Raw genomic sequence first — 22,730 nt, forward strand, 5'->3', positions numbered from 1 at the left:
GGCCCAGCAGAGGTGAATTCACCTGTTGGCTCCCACAGCAGCAAGCTCGGGCCACCATCCCTTAGGCTAGCCCCCTCCCTCCCTACCCCACCCTTCCCTTTCTTTCCCCTGCAAGCAAGATAAGACCAATCCTTTCCCCCACAGAGGCTATTTTAAGGATGCTGTGAAGACAAGTAGAGTATCAGTGTCTCCCTGGGCACGAGATAAACACAGGATGGGCTTGCTCCATTTCAGCTTCAGCTTTGTTTGATCTTTGGAACATTAGGGAATACATACATATAGCACAGGTCCAAGGAGCGCTTTGCAATATTAAACCACACGCACACTTTTTTTTCTTTTAACTTGGAGCAATGTCTTGGGAAATCTACCTCAAATTGAGACACAAACTAATCGTGTTGACAAATTCTGAAGTGTTGTTTCAACAGCTTCCTCTTCCTCAAAGGTGAGTATCACATGCATACAGTTAAGTCCGAGAAAGAAAACTCGGTAAGGCCAGAAGGACCCAAAGGGGACAGGATGGTGAACCTGCTACCGGCCCTAGAGGGTCAGGGGGATTCTATCTTCTGTACAGACTCTACATCCATAAAAAAAAAAAAAATCAATCTGCTACGCTGTAATTTTATAAGGGGAAGACAGCCATTCAATCACCAAAATGTAATGATTTAAAGGTGGCTCTGCTAGATTCAAGAGTGCAGGTTCTTTGCCTGATAGGTTATAAACGTTCTTGACAACATTCTCCAGAACTTGACACGCACTGTCTTGAACAAAAGCATGGGAAGGACCAGCCCTGGCGTCCATGTTATGATTGGACTGTGATGTGGCTTTAAAAATAAATAATTTTGCTTAGCCTTGGCATTTCTTTTCTACATGTCTCAAGACTTATCTGTGCACAACAGAAGTTTACCGTTCTTCCCAGAGTTGAATCCCATGAGCACCCCTGCTGAAAGACTTGTAAGGCCTGCTGGAAAACGAAGCTGCATTTTCATGACCGATGCCAAGGCGAGAGAGCAAGGAAGTTGATACTTGGGATGAGGAAATTTAAATCAGCAGCTGATTTGGAATCTGGAACCACTGCCCCGTGGATATGGCCAAATATGGGAAAGAATTCTTGTCACCAAGCAAATGCAGATGGGTGCTGGAGTTGAGCTCTTGAATTTTCTGGCATTTTATCTTGATTAGTCACCAAAAGCAGAATAACTGTTGCCTATGGAGTTTTTCACACAAGAGTAGCAACAAAATAAGCCAGTTATAATAAGTTTCATTATTCAGTTATTTAATGCATCATTGTTTCATTTGATAAATCATTTTTCTACATAGTCATTCAGTATTTGAAGGAGGGCAAGTAGCAGGAGAAAGAGATCATAGGATGGCAAATTGAGGGGAGACGAACAGATTTGTGTTACCTGAGCAAGTGCCTCAGCCTCTCTAACCCTCTCCCCTGGTCCCTGGTATGTACAAAAAGCAACAGTATCTAGGGGGCATGAGTATCACACGAGATAATGCGAGCACCTAGCACAGAATCTGGCTTTTATGCAGTTTTGAGGATGATGGTAATTTGGACTAGGAACTCAAGATAAAACAGCTACCTCTTAAAAACATTTCCCTAAGCTCTTTTAAACATCAATTTAATTCTATTAAATTAATTTTTACTTAACTAAGAGAACTATCTCCAAGAAATATGACTTCTATTTAAAATCTATGATAATGGTTAATTATTCTACATCTTAATTTTCTCTTTATGACTTCAAAAGATTTTAATTTTTAAAAAATTAACAAAAAAATTAACAAAAAAAAACTTTAACAAGTATTCATTGAACCCCTATACTTTGCCAGTCACTGATGAGGACACAAAAGTGATGGACAGACTGTCACTAAGAATGAGTTCCAAGGCTTACACAGGTCTGTGCACATGACGTATTCACAGAGTATTCACACTCATAAACACAAGCAGAGCTGGGAGTATGTGCTGACAAGAGACAACGAAGCTTAAGAGAACAGAGAGAATAAGGAATGATCTTTAACTTTAGGAAATATCCCTCAGGCAAGTTTTATAAGGGGAATGTGTGGGAAATACGTTTGATCAAACAGAATGAAGGCATGAAGAAGAAATAGGTCCAGAAGTCACAGTGGCCACTGGTTGAAATAGGTTCACAGCAAAACACAAAAAACAACAAAAACAAAAAACAGCAAAACCTAATGAAATACTATAAATAAGGAAACACAAATAAGAGATGCCAGCCTTGCCTGTGAGAATAGCAAAGATTCAAAGGGTAAAATATGCACAATTGTATGGCGTGCATGCAACAGGCCTCCTCTATGGCTAGAGGTGGGAACTAGTAGAATCTTTCTGTAAAGTCAAGTGGCAGGTTTTTTTTTAATTGCCAAATATTTAAATTTCCCGGTTAAAAATATGACTAAAAATATGTATGCCCATTGGCCCAACAATTCCTTTTGTAAGTGCCGATACTAATAAAGTGAATTTTTAAAAATTAGAGAATGTATGGCAATGCTAGTAGTGAAAAACTGAAAGCAACATTATTTTCTGTAACAGGATATTGGTTATATAAAAGATAATATTTATTGTAGATGGGAAAAAAGGAAGCCTAAGAATTTTACTTATTGAAAATGTTTTAAGTGACATGGGGAAATCACCTAAAAAAAAGAATGTTAACTAAGAAAACCTAGATGGATAGTCAGGTGGATAAAAAACATGCGGAAGGAAGACACACCAAACGTTAGTAATTTTCTCTGGCTGCTTGGGATCAGGAGCAACTTACACGGACTTTGTAATGATTTTGTTTTTGTTTTTTTCTACATTGCGAATCTTTTATTACTATATAATTTGTGCAAAACAAGATGTATTTTTCAAAATTAATGAGAAAATAGAACAGTGGAAGATATTTCAATATTCCCATTCTTGCCCTAATCAGGAGCAACATGCACTGCAGGCCTCAACCCTCCTTCAGCAAAACAGCAAACAGCCTCTGCCCTCAAAACAAACCTAAGCCAACCCTCTGCCCAGCCACACCTTGAGTGACCCCTGCATGTGTTTGCTATCTGCCCTGCTGCACCCTGACCCAAGGACTCCTACAGGCTCCTCCTCCTCCTGATCTCCCCTAGCTTGGTGCCTCCCAGACCCAGGTGTGCCCTGGTCTAGGTGGGACGCTACAGTACTGACATGTAGAGATGACCCTGTTCTTTTTGAAAGCACTGGAGCAGAGGCTGTGTAGCTCTGGGCTTCAAAACTGAAGCGGGATAAGGAAAGACTAAATGGATTTGGATGGTCCAATGGCATCTGCCATTTATTGGGCACCTACCAGAGGCTCTATAGACCCCTACCAACACAAAATGGGATAGCCATTTTAATCCCATTTTACAGGTAAGGAAACTGAGGTCAGACAGGTTAAGTCACATAGGCTCACGTAACTAGTCAGGATCCAAATGCAGGTGTCCCTGTAGAAATGAAATCTCAGGAGCTGTGTACAGAATCCCCAGGGCAGGGAATAGCTGTCCTCCATCCTGTTGGGACAAAAGGAGGAGGTGGGTCCTGGGGCATCTGCAGTGTTTCCTAGCCCTGAAGAGAAGATCCTGCCAGAGCAGAGTGTGCTACCAAACACTAGAAGGACCTGGAGACTGTCTCTGTCACTCTTCTCGGAAGATTTAGACTTCAGAGAAATCCATAATCCTGGCTTTCCCACAGCCTCCTGTATGGGTGATTCTCTTCTGCATCAGCCATTTAATCAATGTACCTGCCAAGTTACTGGGATGCCACTAACATGTTTTCTGCTTTGGGTCAACACTTCTACAGAGGGACTCTTAACTCCAAAGTTCTAAACACAGAAGTAATATTTTCCATAAGGCATTGGTAGTGGTGGTTTTATTTATTCTATTTTTATGTATGCTTTTTCAAGAGACTCAAATAAGTATGTGTGTGTTTGTAGGGTTTTTTTTTTTAAGTAAAGGTCTATTTTGCAAAATAATGATGATAATAATGAAATAATCACTTTAAAGAAAATGTAGATAATTAAGAAATGATTCAGGCTTTCGGAACATTCTCTGAGTGCACTAGAATCCTACGTAAGAGTATTTAATGGGAAAGAATCCAAAAACTTCATTGTTTCTTGTTCCCCTTTCCATGGTCACTGAGTCAGGATGGTGAGTGGACACAGGTGCACACACGCAGAGGGCTAGGGGGTGCAAACCATGTCAGAGAACTGCCCATGAATGCAGGCAACATGCACTTTAAGTTAATGGCCTGGAGGTGCCTGGGTGACTCAAGTCAGTTAAGCTTCTACTGTCAGCTCAGGTCATAATCTCAGGGTCCTGGGATCAAGCCCCGCATCAGGCTCCCAGTTCAGCGGGGAGCCTGCTTCTCCCTCTGCCTGCTGCTCCCCCTGCTTGTGCTCACTCTGTCAAATAAATAAAATCTTTAAAGAAAAAAAAAAGATAATGGCCTTGACGTCCACTTTCAAGCAAGGACAGGAGATCAGGGCCTGCTCTGGGGACATGCCATTTATATAGCGGGACAGCAGCATATTACATTTTATATTCCTTCCGCTGCCACTGAGTACCCCTCTCCCCCACAGTAACGAAGGCTGAAACAAGTCTCACCCCACATAAGCCAATGGACTGATGAAAAATTACATGCCTAGAGCCATTCAACTCATTAATCACATCCACCCAAACCCTAGGAGATGAATTTTACTTCATACAACCCTGAGCTTTTCACTAACTTTTCCTTCACACATGATGGCAAATATTCAGAGTGCCTGCTATGTGTAAAGCATGTAACATAGAAAATAAGCAATGTATTTTTAAATTAACACCATGTTTCAATCATCAAACCCTCCAACCTCTCTTAAATCAAAGTAACTTCTTTAAACAACTAATGAAACAGTGATAGTGTGGTCCCTCATCGAGCCTTGTAATTTTCCACATCCTGCCTGCTTCTAAGATGCCTTCCACTGGCACCATTCTCTCCTTGTCCTTCACAGTCAGAGCTCTGTGATAACGGAAAATCCCCACACTCCCATTTTCAGGACGAAGGATCTTGAAATTCTAGGATCAGGGATTATAATGTGGCGTTCAAGGGCCACCAGAGGAATCCAAGAGTTGAATTGTACTTGGACAGATTCGCTTGCTTTATCATTCTAAGCATCGCATTATACACATTTAAGGGCATTTATTATCCTGAGATGGGATCACTGGCTTCATTAGACTTGCCAAGTGACCCAAGGCATAATGAAGGGATCAGGGAAGTCTTTGGAGACTGGATTAAAAGTTCTAACCTAAGCACAACCAAAGTTCCGAGGGTAACAACTGGCTCCTTGGAGTCTCTAAGCAACACCATGTTCTGAGCGGAAGGATGGAAACAGGGTGTTAAGCACCCCTCAGTACTGTCAGATGGTGGGAAAGGCAAAAAGCAGATGGGAGCACCAAAACTGATCCATGAATCACCCATGGGGACATCACCTTTGATGCTTACTGTTTATTTGAGAACTCTTATAATCTGATCCTAAAATCCGTGGACACTTAGAGATAAACAGCCACTCTCAGGTAAGTTCCCCAAATTCCTTTGCATCTTCCAATGGAAACTTTTTGTTCCCGATTCCAAACACCAAGAGAAAATGATGACAAGGGTCACAAAGACGGGATACAAACATCTAACTTTTCATAGTGCCTCACAAGGTCTTACAAATATTAATGAGAAAAAAGCCCACTCCAATGGGGAGTACCAAATTCAGTGAATCTGATGCTTAATCGACTAATTGATTTATTTACTGAAACAACAAAAGAACAGAGTGTGTTTGAGACTAGAAATTGCCTGTATGACAGGCTGTTTCCTAATTCCAATGGACAGCCATAATTTTCCTTATGCTAATTTAAGCTTTGCACTCACATAATTAAAACTGCAGTCAACAGAGTCGGGCTGCCTTTTTCCACTCTATAAACAAGTCTGTAAAGTCATCTCATTACTTTACCCAGGAAGCCCAACAGAACACGTTTTAAAGGAAGTTACCTATAAAGATGGGCTATTTTGTTTGAACAGAGGATTAAAAAGAATCCACTTGAAGTTATTTTAAAGTTCACCTGAGATATATAAAATAGACACATAACCAGTGCCATCACATATTAAAGCGATCACAGTACCCTAGAAAACTGTTAACTACGATCCAAAGTTTATTCTAAAACATTCAAGCTTCAAAATAACTTCCTATCTTCAGAAATGTATGCTTCAAATTAAACAGTATAATACATTTGTCTTTCACGAAACATACCCCACATTCTAAAGAACGGGCCATTATGTCAATGTCCTTCAATACACTGATTTTTTTTGGAAACACACACAATTGTACTCAAGCTATTCAAAATTCACAAAGAATATTTTATTTAATTGTTATGAAATATGGACACAATTAGTAAAAATAAGAAAAGGGTAGCATTCTGCATTATAAAAATCAAATAATTTCTGCTCATATAGTTGAAAGAGGGGCACATCAAACCTCCACTTTTAAAATTCTTTCCCATGATAGCTACATTTCACAGCAGACTCCAATCCTTGATGCCAAAGAAAGAAAAACCTCTGTAAGGTTAGTTTTTGGTACATGATTTTTTCATACATATTACTGAACGTCCCGCGAAAAATAAAACATACCTTCAGAGGCAAAAACTGAACAAAGCTTCTAAGACACAGTTCATATGGCAGGTATTAATCATACCCTCTAATACAAACATTTCAGATACCAAACCAATAAGGATTTTTGAAAATGCCTTGGCCCAATTCTGGGCAAACTTCCATATTCATGAGCTTTCAAATTAACCAAGACCCTTGATGAAAATACAACCAAATGCTTCCCGCCTATACACAGCAAAACTAAAGACACACAACTAATAAAGCTTTTTCTTCCTTTCAGTAGATTTTTGCTGCTGATTTTTCTCATTTCGACAAATGTCACCAAGGCAAGGTGGCCTTGAAAATATTTCAACAGACCACCACTTCACAGACTCCATGCCGCTACCTTATACTAACAATTCTACTGGCTTCGCTTACAGGAATTAAGCTACATATAGGTTCCCAACTACACGGATTCACCACCCTATCTACTCTACTCTACTCTATGCTATCTACTAGAGACATTTGCAAGAAAAACATCAGACCACATACCCCGGAGCAGAGAGCACTGGTCGGCCACCGCTCTTCTATTCCCACAAACCAACCATGATGGGCAAGAACATTTACTCACAGCGCACAGAGGAGTAGTATTTTATTAAAGTTAAATATGTAACCCAACAAACCGAATTACCACCATTTGAGTTATGAGAACAATCCACTCTCAGCATGAAGGATCCAAAAACCAAGCCAACATTTGCGTGTCCTATGACCAACCGCCACTTGTCAGGTATCTCTTCGTTTCCACTGGGGCTGGCTCGCAACCCTGATGCTAAGGAGTCATTCAAGAGCATCCAGAAGTTCAACATTTACCAGCCCATCTTTTTCTCCGACCCTGCCCTCCAACCTCTCTGAGTCCAATGCCTTCCAGCAGATACACATCCACGCACCGCTAGGGATGGTTAAAGAATACGAAAATTCGGACGCGCTCCAAAAAGCCTTTGCAAAAGTCATCCACAGCACTCAACAGTGAATTTAGAAACCCCAATTTTTTTCTGAGTTTGAAGTTTTTAAGCCTTGCGGATGGTTGGAGTAGGAAAAAGGAAATTTACTAGGCAGTGCAGAGGAAATCTTGTTGTCCTCTATTGTGGCAGTGGGGGTGTTGCCCAATCCTGACTTATCTGCCTTGATAAAGGAAACCAAAGAAAAGAGTAACAAGCACAAGATTTTGTCAAATGAAAAGGAACCCTTTTCTTACCTTAATGGTGCTGGCCATAATGCAATCAAATTTATTGATCGTTAATAAATGTTAATAATAATTATTGCTTCTCTCTGACCAGAAAGTAGTTTTGATGAGGTTGTTTAGAGCGGATGAGATTGTGCTAAGTCTGGGAAATGAAGTCAGCCAATGGCAGGAAGAGGTTTCTATTGGTCCTGGCTGCCCAGCCCGAAGAAACAGGATATTTGGGAGTGGAGAGATAAGGGACCCTGAAAACAATGTTGTTTTTCTTGATGATATGCAGCCAGGAGGGTTTTTTTTTTTTAATTAAAAGAAAAAAGCATCCATTGCCTGGGACCAGGACCGCCACAGCAGGTGTGATTTGGTGTGCTGTCGTGTGACACGCTGCCCTGAGGCAGGATGCAGATGTGGCGGGACTCCGCATGGCTTCACACGGGCTCTGAGCACCTCAGAACGAGGCACAGAGGGCCCCCTCGAGCCAGGGTGCCAGGCATTCTGGACCCCCAGCTCCCTGGACCTGTCACACGCCTGGGACACAGGCCATGAGCCGCTCCTCCCCATACCCTCCCTGTTCCTTTCTCCCGAAAGGAAACTCTGCAGGTAGAACTTAGTTCATGTCAATGTAATATATTTCCTTGTGGATTTTTAATGGCCTTCATTTATTCAACATCTCACATGAGTTTTCCAGAAGAATTTCATTTTCTCTTTCCAAACACATGCAATTTTTATTTTGCTCCACGATAAACCAGATGAAAACATAAAGACTTGCTAATCGATAAGGTAAGCAAGGCAAACAGAGAAGAGTAATAAACCTGTCAAATCCTAGTTTTTAAATATTTACTGAAAATTCAAGTAACAAAAATAAATAAATCCCAAATAACTAAAATTATACTACAGGTGGTTTATAATGTGAGCATGCCGGTCCTGCTCTGACAAAAGTCAGTGTGGCAGGACCACAGACCCTGAGAGAACTCTTGGCTATGCATGTATGCCACGTGAAGACCTCATTAAGTGTTTGAAAACCCAAGCTCCAAGTTCAGGGCCACACGTCTGTTTTCCACTCAAAGGAAGTACAGCTAATGGGGGCTTGAACATTCCTTAGAGGATTTCAAGCCTTTAATTACTCATTTTCAGGAAATTACTTGTTCTCTGGAAGAAACAACATTTTGCTTTGAATCTAGCTACACGAAAGCTGGACCAGGGAAGAGGTGTGGTCTCCATAGGGGACCCGCAGAACACAAGAGACCAAATCCTGAGTGATTCAGCAATGCCTGTTTCCAGAGGTGGATGGCCAGGGGAATGGATTTCGCTGGGACTTCAGGCCTGCATCTGTCAAGAGTTCTATAAACGAGCCCAGGTTCCCATATCTTCTATTGTCCCCTGACTCCCCTCCTTGTGTTAGGATAGGAGGAGGAGGGACAAAGAGACAGCAAAGGGAAGAAAGAATAGAATAGAATAGAATAGAATAGAAAAGAAGAAAAATAAAAGGAAAAGAGAAAAGAAAAAAGAAAGAAAAGAAAAGAAAAGAAAAGAAAAGAAAAGAAAAGAAGAAAAGAAAAGAAAAAAGAAAAGGAGAAACGAAACCCTGTTCTGGCTCAGAATCATAACCTTCAGGTTCTCAGCATCTACACATAGAAGGGGGCGCTGATTTCCCCTCTTTTCATCTCTGAACAATGAACGAGATGGCAGGCTGATTAAAATTTTGTTTCCCCGAAAATTTCAAAGCACTGAGTTGTTTTATCTGGGCAGCTTCCACCGGCTTCAAGAGTGCTGAGAAAAATGCTCTCGGCTGGCTCCACCAGGATTCCTTGCTTTTCTGCTCTCCTGAGAAGCATCAACCTTACATGTTAACCTCAGTACCCCAGTGAGCAGTGCTCCATTATGGATTCCCCAAAGAACAGCCTGAAACAGGATGAAGGTTTTGCTAACAAAAGAGCCCAGAGAGAAAGCACTGCCTAGGCCAACCTCACCCTCATCTCCTGGTTCCTAACCCTGCCCCTTCCTTGTCCTCCCCCAGAGACCCAATTCTTCATGGAGCCTCTGCTTTTAATTCCTTGGTTACTGCTTAATTCAGCTGAAATAGTGAAATCTCTTAACTGTTTATGCAGAAATAAATTTCCGAACGTACAGAAACAAAATACAAAGGACTCCTAATATCCTCCACCCAGTTACTCCAATTGCTGGAAATTTACATCACTTGCTTTGTGCTCTCTCTTTCACTCTCTAATATTTATGAATAATGCATATATGTGTATATTTGTATATATCCTTTATTCCTTAATAAAAATATTGTTTTAGAAGAGACTAATTTCCCTGCTTGGATACTTATGAATAGAAAACCAGATGCTACTATTTGATCTACCTCCTGAAGATTCTATCTATATGTTTCATTGTGCCAAATTTTGAAAATGCACACAAATGTAGAATGGGCTGTAATTCCCACAATTTTTTTAAAAGGCAAATCTTCCTCACTTCTAATGACAAGATTTCAGTTGATTCTTAGCATCTTCAAAGATAATCATTCCTGATCTCTAGAATGGCATAATAGCATCCAAGCCCAGTATTCTCTGAATATTTAATGCAAAGTTATTTTTTTACTTTGATTGGCTATTTATTAGCAGATGGCATATCTATTAACTAGAATATATTAATGCAGAAGCCATTTCCTAAACATTATCCTGGGGGAATCACCCAAAGACAAAGATCCCACTTTATCTTCCCCTTCACCCCAAGCCTATACCTACAAATGGTCTCAGCACCAGGTCACTCAGCAGCCTAAGGACTGTGCAGCTTCTGACCAAGCACCACCCCTCCTAGGGGGAAGCCGCCCTTTAGGTCGGTCGCCCATGTCAGGGGCAATCTAGCAGAGGGGCACTGCCTGGGGACCATCTTGTCATGAGTCTGCAGGACAGGTTCCTTCTCCGCCCTCCCTGGGACACACAGTAAACACCACACTGACCCGGTGTGGCCCCCTAGAGTCTGTGGTCATCAGAATCCCAGGAGTAAATTCTGCATTTCCATTTTTACTTACCCACCATGGACTCATTAGCCACAACTTATGAAAACCCTTTGTAAGCCTGTTCTTCTCTTGGTCCAAATGATAAAAAGTAATATAAAATTGACTACACACTGACTAAAACAATAAAAGGGACACTGTCATTTATTTGTCTTAAAACCACGTATTCCCATTTTCTCAAGATTCAACAAATTCTCATCCTTGTTCTGTTAAGTAACTTCTCTGAGTGGGATATGCAAAGGAAGGTCAAGAGTTAAGATACTTTGGATGAGGGCAACATTGTTCTAAAAATGATATATGGGCACAGCAAAGAAATAAGGCCCATAATTTTAACTGGATACACAAAAGGTTTGCTCATCAATGACTGATCGCTGTATTAAACATCCATACACTGGAATGCTCATTATCATTGAAAATATTGCAGGAAAATCAAGTAGTAGGTGAATTCTCAGCGATATGGAAAATTGTTACGATACTATGCCTGGTTAAGGTAAAAATCCAGTTATAAAGGAGAATTATATCAGAGAACCATTTTGTTAAAGGGAAAAAAGCAAGACAGAAATACTAGCAGGCTATATACTACAGTACTCGTGGTAGAGAATCTTTCTTGTTTTCCCTCTTCCTTTTGGCTCATCTAGATTTCCAAACATTTACAGTAAATAGAAATCAAATTTTTAAGATAAAAATTACATGAGTAACCTAATGTTCTATGTTTTTGTAACTATCTGTGTCACACTCAGCTCACAATACCCATGCTTCTTGAGCTCTATGTGTGTGTACCCAAAATTCACATTCCTTTTTTTATATCTCTAGCAGGAAGAGAATAGTTCCCTTTTTTAAATTAATTTTAGTAAAGAAACCCAGAAGATACTCATGTGTTTTGTCATGGTCATCTACCAACATATCAGTATTAATAAAGTGCGTTTTCCATGCCAGGCCCTCTGGCTAGCACTAGGAAACAAGGATGACAGGGCTCTGTCCAGCCACTGAGTGTCCTAGCATTCCGGAAGTCTGTGTTTGTTTACTTAAATTCCACCCACATAAAACTCCAGAGCCTGGAAGCAACCCATGAAATGCAAACTTTTTAAGAGTCAAACAATAGGACAAAGTGTTCTATACTGTCCCTAAAAGGACACATGAATCTTTAAATGTAAAATGTTTGGATTATTCATGAAAGCCTTGCACGGAGGATGTTCTAAGGATCCTTGCCAGGGACATGCCTGAGATTATAGATAAGGATCAAGCATCTGGAGCTGCCCCCACAATGCAAAACTGTATCACTCAGTGGAACTTTTCTATGTCAATTGAAGGATTTGCCTGAGAATATAATTCAGCATAAGGCACTCTTAGGCACCAAGGTCATTCTCATTATACACTGGTTAAGAACTGTTTTCCATTCAAAGCATGCTTCGTGAGCACAGTTTCACTCCACTGGATAAGACTGTGTGTGTGTGTGTCTGGGTGTGTGTGTGTGTGTGTGTGTGTGTATGTGTGAGAGAGAGAGAAAGAGAAAGAAAGAGAGAGAGAGAGAGAGAGAGAGAGATATGCCCTCCAGCAACACATTAAGAAATAATCCAATTACAATTTAAATAACTATTGTTTCAACACCTTCCCTAAGTGGTTAACATATTCTTCAGCATCTTGGTTGATTTGAACTAATCTAAACCAAGGAAATTGTTATCACATACTAAATCCTCAACTTCTCAACACCAAGTTGCAATTTCCTTAATTTTGAAGCATGCGTCAGTTCAGTTCCGCAGGCTCAAATGGAGCAATGATTTCAATGAACACAATTTCATAAGCATCGCATATATTCTCAAATTTTGACAACTTTGCTCTTACCTAACTCTGTACGCCTCTAAAAATGGAGGAGTATTAAAACCAGTATTAGGAGCCCTAAATATGTCAGTTTATTACTCAGGGCTAAGAAGAAAAGCTGAAAAAGAAAACCCCAAGAACAATTATTTTGCACAATAATTTAAAGGAACTTTTAAATTTCCTGTTTCAGTGATCATGATTCTGTACACAATTTGTGAACAATTAAACGCATTAAGGTCTTCATCCATGTCACTGGGCATATATAGGCAGATGTGTTACAGTCTTTGGACTGCACTGGTCACCATAAGGCATGGTCTACCTACAGGGCAGTCTAGCACCCATGCCACACAACTGGTGGCCACCTTGTCTAGAGGCCATCCTGCTCCTCCGCCCCTACTCAGATCTGGAGTACTATGTCCCAATTACTTCTCGGTAATCGAGAAGTAATCTTGAGTTGTATAAATTAACTTAGATTTTGATCTAGTTAGATTTTTAACTTTCTTAAGTATGTCAGGCTCACTTAGACTAGATATCAGCATTTATTTTTGTCTTGATATTTCATAAAGAAACAACAGGCTACTTTTTTAAGAAAGATAAGAAGTGGCACTAGACTGTCCCCCAAATAATGGAAATTTACAGAGAAGCCTGAACTAGACAATTGCTCTTCCTGCTTTCAAAAAGTCTGTTCTGAGTCAGATTCAGATGGCCTTTCTTCCTAGATCACTTAATACTTTTACATATTTGCTAATTTATTTATATCACAAAATGAATCAGAAATGAAGCCAAGGAACAGAACATTTGCCATAAATAATGCATTTACATTTGCAAGAGCAGAAGACAGCAACTTACAGACTTAAGGGAGTCGTATGCCTATACTTGAAGGCAGGTGTGTGCAAGAGGGTGAGTCTGCATAGCTGTGGCACCTGCTACGCTGTATCCTCCTGGCACTGCACTGTCCCCCTGCATTGTACCCTCCATGCATTGTATGTACCCTCTCTGCACCGTGTCCTTTCTCTGCAAACTGATGGAGAGGACCTTTCCACAGTGTCCAGTTCAAATGCAAGCAGGCCAGTTCTTTTCCAGCGGAGCCTCACAAACATCTGTTTAATCCACTTATATGTACTGAACTGAACTATGAGGTAGGTTAATTCATAGTCTTCATTTGATCCCAATGCAAATCCCAGCACATATTTTGGGGAAAACTACAGTACTGGGGGACAAACGGAAATGCTCTTTCTAAATGTATTATCAATGATAGGCCAGAAGACAAGCTGGGGTGTCTCCAGTGGACACATTTTTATCCTTTATTTACAGGCACAAAAATAATCTTGCCTCATGAATTTTAGGAGGCGACCACTTACTGGCCAAAGAACTTCACTGTTTTGTTGACTTGCTAGCTCAAATCCAGAAGCATTGCAGGGACTTTCCTTTCAACTGCTTGAACTACTGTCACTAGAGGGTGCTAAATGTCCCTTTAAAAGGCCTTTAGAGGGACTATGGGCATAGCTAATTTTTCACTTCACACTTTTTGAATTGGTATCATTATCCTACACAGTCGTTTCATTTTTATCCATTAAAATTAAAATCCAACATTCATAATGCAAAAAACTTTTTTGGAAAATTTACATTGTTCATCCATATAACGTAAGGAAATATACCTGGATAAGGAGCAGAGATAAATCACACAGATATGCATCTAAGACTAAAGGAATCATTTTTCTAAAGGGTGAGATTTGGCCATGGCAAATGTAGAACGTTCTACACCACTATCAGTAATTCCAAACCATAAAAATATTCTACTTCCCAGTAATTCTAGATGGTTATGTTCCCCATGCAAGTCCCATCAAAAACAGGTCAATTTTGAGTGCAGCTGTTGTCTGTGTAGTCAATGCTGGTATCATGCAAGCACCTTGCCTAAAGTCAGATATCAAAAGATCCTTTCCAGAGATGAGAACTGCAGGAAGGATGTGGATTATATGATAATATGTCAGAGATACCTTACAGTACCTTTGATTTTCTTTTCATTATAGTTTTGGGAATATGCTACATTTCACTTATGAAAAGGATATACAAGGTTAAAATATATAAAATATATTAAAGTAAACTTTAAAATAGAGGGTATTCTTTAAAATAATCCAATTAATGTGGTTACATGGACTTGTAGGTCATCTAAATGCTAAACACTTAAAACCAAACACAGTGCCTAGGAAACACTTGCAAATAATTTAACTGATCTTTCAACCTTCCTCTTTTTGTCCTCACTTGTACTTTATTTTATTTTGGGGAAGGGGGGAAAGAGGGGGAGAGATAGAACCCCAGCAGGCTCCAGGCTCAGCACAGTGCCAGACGCGGGGCTCGATCGGACAACCCCGAGACCACGGCCTGAAAGGAAACCAAGAGTCGGAGGTTTAACCCAATGAGCCGTCTAGGCACCCCGTCCCTTGTGCTCTAAAATATCTGCAGTTTTTCCTTTTTCTCCTCTTCTACTTTGGGGCATATACCAAAGAACAGCAAGGTCAGTGGGTGACAGCTGTTTATGTGCACAGCTGTCTGGAGGCGGGGCTGCGTGTGGCTAAGGCTCCCACCTCTGAAGAGGCCACAGTAACTGGTCGGCGGGGATGTGTTTTCCTCTGGGTCCACCAGGAGAGCAGAGGTTTATTTGCAATGCACTCCGCAGAAGGAGAATCAAGGCAGAGTTTCATCTGTCAGCCTGCGATTTTTTTTCCTTTTTTTTATGAAGGGTGGATTGTAACTTATTATATTTTTTATTATTATTTATTCATGAGACACACACACACAGAGAGAGAGAGAGAGGGAGAGGGAGAGGGAGAGAGAGAATCAGAGACACAGGAAGAGGGAAAAGCAGGCTCCAGGCAGGAAGCCCAAGGTGGGACTGATCCTGGGACTCCAGGGACTCCAGGATCACGCCCTGGGCTGAAGGCAGGTGCTAAACAACTGAGCCACCTGGGCTGCCCCTCAGCCTGCGACTTTTAAAGGGAAACACACTTCACCTTGGCATATGAGAGGCACACAGCAGATGGACGAGGTGCAGATAATGGGGGGGGGACCCTCTGCCCACCTCCCTGCAACGCCACTCCAGACAGAGGCACCGCAAATGGAAGAGCACCTCCAGGCTCAGGGGGGTCGACATCCACACCATTCGGTTCCGGTAACAAGCGCCTTAGCGGGGAAGTGCAGCATGGATGCACCGAGCTACTCCCGGATCACTGAGTGAGGCTGACACAAATGTGCCAGAGGGGAACCCAGGCGGTACCCCCCGCCGAGGGCACGAGTCCAGCGTAGCACCCTGCACATGCACACCCGTGCCACCGCGAAGGCAGCAATGAAGGCAGATAGATGATGATGGACAGAGTGACAGCTGCTGAGAGGCAGAGATAGAGAGGCTAGCCGGCTGTCCCACCGCTGGGCCCCGTCCCCCGAGGGTCCTGGCCACGTGACCTGGGGAACTTCGGGGGTGACTTTCTCGAGCAATGCCCCCAGATGGAGCTCCAGGAAGTGAAGAAGACCAACCAACGGTCTCTAAGAGTCCTCCCAAGTCTGTATGTTATGGGATCTCCCTCTCAATAAAGGAACTAACACCACCTGGCAGTGAAAGGATATTCAATAATAATAATAATAATAATAATAATAAATACTGAGTAAATAAACAAGCAAATGAAAGAGTATGTGCCTTCTATTTTGCCTGCATTGTGATAAACTTACAGCCAATTTATCTGAATTTCGAGACAATTAATAGCTCCCCTTTTTATGCTACAGAGCCCTTGCAATTTTCCAAAGCAACTCTGGCTAAAATTATTTCCAGTTAAATTAGTTCAGCAACTGAGTTGATCCCACATGAGTGACAGATCCACTGCATTTCTAGACATTTGCCATAGCACTCCTGGCGACCATATTTCCAAGACAGCCCAATAAGATTTCCTATCAAATGTGCCCATCTAATAAGGTAACACTGACATTACTCCCATCAAAAGGTAGGGTCCATGTCCCCACTCTTCAAAGCTGAAAAGATCTGTCACTACAGTATAAGTTGAGCTATGTGCCTTCCAAGGCTGCCTGTGAAGACGATACAGGCAGCCTTGGATTTTTCTTGTTAAGAGCCACTCTTAAACCCCAGCCATCATAGTGAGAGAAAGCTCAAGGCACATGGAGAGGCTGCCTGTAGATATTTCAGTCCTGAGTTCCACTGAGCCAGCCCCAGGCCCAGGGGTGCAAGTGGAGCAGACTTGCAGATGACGCCAGCCCCTGGCCACCATTTGACTGCGACCATCTAAGAGATCTTGGGTGAAAATGCCTGCCTTGACCCAGCCAGTTCCCAGAACCATGAAGAACATAAGTAATAAAATGGGCATTGTGATTCTAAGCCACCAAGTTCCAGAGTGATTTGTTATGCAGGGAAAGGTGACTGGAACACCCTGAGAAGTTTCCTTACTCAAAAAAGATTTTTGCAGCATTGTTACAGCAGCAAATATTCTTCTTATGTGATCCTTCATCCATTCACCAAGATCTTTACTGGCATCGACTCTATGCTCAGCATTGTGTCAAGCACTGAAGATGTGGGAAAGATGAGAAGCGGTCTTCAGCCAAAAAAGCCTATTAGTTGGGGAGGAAAGATGTCAAAATTACAACAACATTTGACTCAAGAGAAAGGACAAAAGAGGCAGACGCTAGGAGTGCTTCCCTCCACTCTTCCCCCCACTTCCTCTCTGCTCCTTACAGGTCCACATGCCTCAGGATCACCTGAGCTCACCAGACTAGGACCCCCTCGCTGCCCCACTGTGACTCCCCTACTCCATCCCCAACCCAGCCTTCATCCTGCTGGTGCCCTGTTCCCATTTTCTGGAAGCATCTCTGCCCATCAACCTCAGGTTACTTTCCCAAGGAGACGTGGGAAAACTTTAATTTCCCCTCTGTGACTTCCCCAGAAATGAGAAGCAGAGGGAGTAGGGTTCATTACCCTGAGTTACTAAAAAGAAAAGCCCCAGTGTTTGGGAGGTGTTATTATTTCCCTTGAAACATTAGCTCCTAGAAACCAGGGGCTTTGTCCCCTGTGCCGTCTCTCAGGCTTCCAGGATGCCACGGGGGCTCCCATCGGTCAGTCCTGCCCGTAATGAGAGCCATCTGGAAGGCCACACGGCGGGCCTGGCCACCCGCTGCACCAGAGCTCCGCTGCGGGCGGAGGTGGGACGCACAGGTACACACGGCGGGGCTCCGGTTTTCCAGAACCACAGTCCGAGGTGCTCCTTCCCCCAAAAAGCGCGTGAGAAAGCAGCAGTCCCCCTGGAATTCTCCGCAAACATCTGTGAGGCTGCTGAAAAGGTAAGTTCTCTTGCTTTGAAACTCACACAGGAGTTCTTGCGGATGGGGCGCTGCTGTTCTGACCCCGGGCAGCCCGAGCGCCCGGACCTCACCTCCCAGACTTTGAGACATTTGGATGGGAGGCATTTGATTCCCTATTACTTAAAGCTGTTTCGAACTTTTCATCAGGATGGAAACCATTAATGTGTCTCGCATGCCGCTCTGTTTTATGGAATTCTTGCACTGGGGAGCTCTTTTTATTTTATTATTTTCTTTAACGGCCAGAAACCTGGGAAGTTCACAAAGGAATTTTTCAACTGCCTGAAGTGACCCCTAACCTGAGAGGTTTTTGCCTAATCTGTAAATTGGAGTTAGAAGTACTGCAGTACCTTTGGAGTGGGGGGCTCTTTGTCTTTAAAAGAGCAGGGAAACCACTAACAATGAGGCTATACATACCTTGGGCTTCTTTGTTAGTGACTCTAAACCAAAAGCAGATGTGAAGTATCAGCGGCCACCTTGTACTGACCCATGGAAGTTGAGGCTAATCCAGACCATTCTTAATAACTCAAAACTGCCACCCTTTAACTTTCTAATTTTTTTCTCACTTACAAGTGCAAAAAAGAATTGACAGTACGCATTATAGTCCATTTCCCTCTGAACACATACAGATTTTCCCCGATAGGAGCCAGGAGCAAAAGCTGTCCCCACTAAATTGTGCAGCTGTCAGCTGACCCGGTACCAGCTGAGGTGCTCATCGCCTTTAACAAACAGCATCTAGAAGGAGAGAATTTATGCTGAAAATTAGATGTTCCTGTTGTTACCTTTTTCCGAGAACCAGTAAGTGCAGAGTTAAGTGAATTATTAGACTGTTTGTAAGTTAGAAAACAGAGGTTTCATGGGAAAATCCAGCAATCCAAAATGTTTCCTTAACATTGAAAATTGAAACCCTTTTAATTTCCAACTATCTTCCTGAATTTAAGAGGAATGAATGTACATGAAGAAGAAAAATCAATAGACACAGAAGTGATTCATAACCCCCAAATGAAGAAATCAATCATTCTATACTAAATTTGAAGATTCTATCAATATTGTGTCTATTTACTAAATCCAAAAGGAACTCTTCTAACATAAAATCAAATACAAAATTGTTTCAGACATTGAATATTGTTTTTTGCCTGAAAGCAGACACAAGGTGGAATGGGTACCAATGCAAGGCTAGACACTGATTGATTTTAATACCTATCAATACAACAATTACATCGTCATGTGACACAGGACTTCCTCGTCTTACACTGAAATTAGACTGATGCATAGGTATAGCTGGAAAACAATAAGACATGATCATATTACCGTATTTCATTGACGTGAGACGGTGGATGGTAGGTGTAATGCACCATCTAATGCATCACTAGGAAAGAAAAAATACTTCTGCCAAACAAAATTAGTCACAATACTTTCTTATCCAACAGCTGTAAGACACATCCCAATTTCTGAAAATAAATATGTGCCTTAGAATAGATGAGATCGAGTCTACTTATGAAAAAACAAATCATGAAAGCACTAAAATGTTATTTTTCTTCTAAAATGTCATTTGGAACAGACTGCAGGGGTTCTCAGCATTAGCACTGTCCACATTTTGAGCTGGACAATTCTTTGTTGTGGGGGACCATCCAGTTGAAGGACGTCTGCCAGCATCCCTGGCCTCTACCCATTAGCTGCTAGTAGCAGCATCCCTACTCCCAGTTATAACTTCCCAAACCATCTTCAGACACTGGAGGCGAAATCATGCCAGTTGAAAAACACTGAAACAAAGCAATTCAATTTGGTCAGCTTCGCAATATGATTTAGCCTGTGTATAAATGAAGAGTATCAGCCAAGTGAAGAATATTATGGGATGAGATGTATTGATCCAAAAAACCATTACATAAAAGACAGTTGGTGCTCATACAAGAGTGTGCACTGGCCATCCCAACAGTCGCGATGTAAAAAAACTTGGAAAAGTGCTCAACATCACTCATCATCAGGGAAATGCAAATCAAAACCACAGTGATATATCACCACACACCTGCTAGGATGCCTGTTATCAAAAAGAGAGAATAAAAGTGCTGGCAAAGATGTGAAGAAAGGAAACCCCAATGTACTGCTGATGGAAATGTGAACTGGCATAGCCACTAAGGAAAACAGTATGGGAGCTTCTCGAAAAATTAAAAAATGATCTACCATATGATCCAGCAGTTCCACTTCTGGGTGTTCAACCCAAGGAAATGAAATCATTCTCTTGAGAAGGTATCTACACCCTCCCTCCATGTTCAATGCAGCGTTATTCACAATAGCCAAGATGTGGAAACCACCTGAGAGTCCATGGACAGATGAATGGATAAAGAAAAGGTAGTACATATATATAGTGAAATATTCTTCAAGCTATAAAAGATAAGGAAGTCTTGCTATATGCAACAACATACGTGGACCTTGAGGATATTATGTCAAGTGAACTAAGTCAGACAGAGAAAGACAAAAACTCTATGATCTGACTTACATGTGGAATATTCTTCAAAACCATAACTGAACCCATAGATATAGAGAACAGACTGGTAGTTGCCAGAGGCAAAAGAAAGATGAGCAAAATGGGTGAAATGATCTAAAAGTATAAACCTCCAGATATAAGATAAGTAAGTCCCAGGAGTATAGTGTACAGTATGGTGACTGCAGTCAACAATACTGTATTGTGTACTGGAAGGTTGCTAAAAGAGTAAATCTTAACATTCTCATCACAAGAAAAAGAAATGTGTAACAATGTGCGGTGATGTATGTTCACTAAACTTTTTGTGGCAATCATTTCATAATATAAACATCAAGTCTTGTCGTACACTAGAAACTAATACAACGTTATGTCAGCTATAACTCAATAAAAAAATGAAAAATCAGAATTTGGATAAAAAGCAAGTCACTATCACAAGATCTCACCACTTATAAACTACACAATAAATATTAAAAGAAATCTTAAAAAAATCAAAATAAGAAAGCCATATCACAATATTTTGGGCCTATCCATATGACAAAAATGAAAAAAAAATTCATTTTGGCAGCACTGGTAAGAATGTGAAGGATACACACTCTCATTCATGTATACTAGGAATGCAAATTAAGATCTTATCAGAAAATAATTTATCCTCTCACTCAGCAATTTCAATTCTGGAAATCCACCTTTTAGAAAGGCTTTCAATAAACAAATACATGGGTAAGAATATTCACTCTAGCAATTTTTAACTAGTAGTAAAACATGACAATAAGTTGAATACCTATCAATCAGAGATTAGATAAACATATTACACAGTATTAAGAAGGACAAGACAAATCTAAATTTATCACATAAAAAATATTCAAGGTATATTAACTTCAAAAAATTACCAGATACAGGGCACCTGGATGGTTTAGAGAGTTAAGTATCCAACTCTTGATCTCAGCTCAGGTCTTGATCTCAGGGTCGTGAGTTCAAGCCCCATGTTGGGCTCCATGCTGGGATGGAGCCTACTTTAAGAAAAAGATTAATATGATAATAAGACTTATTAATACAAGCTTTTTGAGAAAAATGAAATTTTACTTGTGTTCCACAGAATTAGCATGTGTTCAAATGGTAGGAAAAAGTGGCAAAATCTTTCAGGAACAAAATTTTAAAACTTGGGTAAAGGATTTGGTTCAACACAAAAGAAACTATAGGCTAAGATTATTCTGAAAAAAATGTGTCAGAGTGAGGAAATATCTTTATGTCTACAGAAAGATATTTGTTGTTGACTCATGTGGGCAATGAGGACTCACAAGAATAATCCAAAGGAACCTGACATAAAATGCTTCTGATTAGAACACATTGTATGACATTATGTGAAGAGATGCCTGTAGAAATTACATGTATCTTAATTCTCACTTGAACCAGATTTGGTTCTGCAAATAAAAAGGAGTAAATATGAGACAGATTAGACAATTACGTTACTATTTCTGTAGCTAATACCTCACAGTAAAGAGGCAAAGTTATTAATCTTAAGAAGTTAGAAAAATCCAAAGAAAAAAGGAGGAAAATAACAAAGATATGAGTAAAATAAAATTAGAGAATGACCATATAATGGAGGAGATTAACAAAGTCAGATCTTTGAAAAGATCAGTTATTTAAAATCCCTTAAGTATTAAATGACAAAGAGAGAAGGTAAAAATAACCTACATCAAGAATGAAAAAGGAGCCCTTACTACAGATTGTACAGACATTAGAAGGATTATAAAGAACATTATAGACAATTTCCTATTAATAGATATGAAAGTTTAGATGAAATTGATAAAATCTTTGAAAAAATATAATTTACCAAAACTGCCAAAGAAAAAAACACAAGATCTGAAGTCCTGTAAATATTAAAGACATTGATTAAATCATCTAAAACATTCCCAAAAGAAAACCAGAGAAATGAGAAAGGAACATTCCAGGCCCAGACTGACTTAACAGCAAATTCTAACATCATTCAAACAACTAATGCTAATCTTATACAAACTGCACTAGATAATAGAAAAAAGGAAAATCTGACTCAAAATGTGACTAAGACATTATGAGAGAGAAAAATTACAGGCTGATTTCACACATAAAAGCAATGCAAAATAAACTGAACAAAAATCTCAGAAACCCAAATCCAACAGTATATGAGACATAAAAATATACACTATGATGAAGTTGAGTTTATTCAAAGAAT

General features: G+C 40.7%; 1 protein-coding gene across 7 annotated transcripts in view; it reads right to left on the minus strand.

The window, feature by feature from the left end:
* The window catches only part of ERG (ETS transcription factor ERG), a 254,753-nt gene that overhangs the window by 96,733 nt on the left and 135,290 nt on the right, over positions 1-22,730 (minus strand). For 2 of the 7 annotated variants that reach the window (XM_055313624.1, XM_055313622.1), the window contains exon 1: positions 7,869-7,987. The exons of 3 other annotated variants lie outside the window; for them this stretch is intronic. Coding sequence is in view for 1 of the 4 variants with exons in the window: in XM_055313622.1 (XP_055169597.1) it covers positions 7,869-7,886 (18 nt within the window). In the remaining 3 variants the exon portion in view is untranslated. Of the gene's footprint in view, positions 1-7,304; positions 7,310-7,560; positions 7,630-7,868; positions 7,988-22,730 lie in introns of those variants that run through there. 2 more of the 7 variants (XM_055313623.1, XM_055313628.1) reach the window with 2 other exon arrangements.

Source organism: Nyctereutes procyonoides, unplaced genomic scaffold (genome assembly GCF_905146905.1).
Source record: "Nyctereutes procyonoides isolate TBG_1078 unplaced genomic scaffold, NYPRO_anot_genome, whole genome shotgun sequence".
Lineage (NCBI taxonomy): Eukaryota > Metazoa > Chordata > Mammalia > Carnivora > Canidae > Nyctereutes > Nyctereutes procyonoides.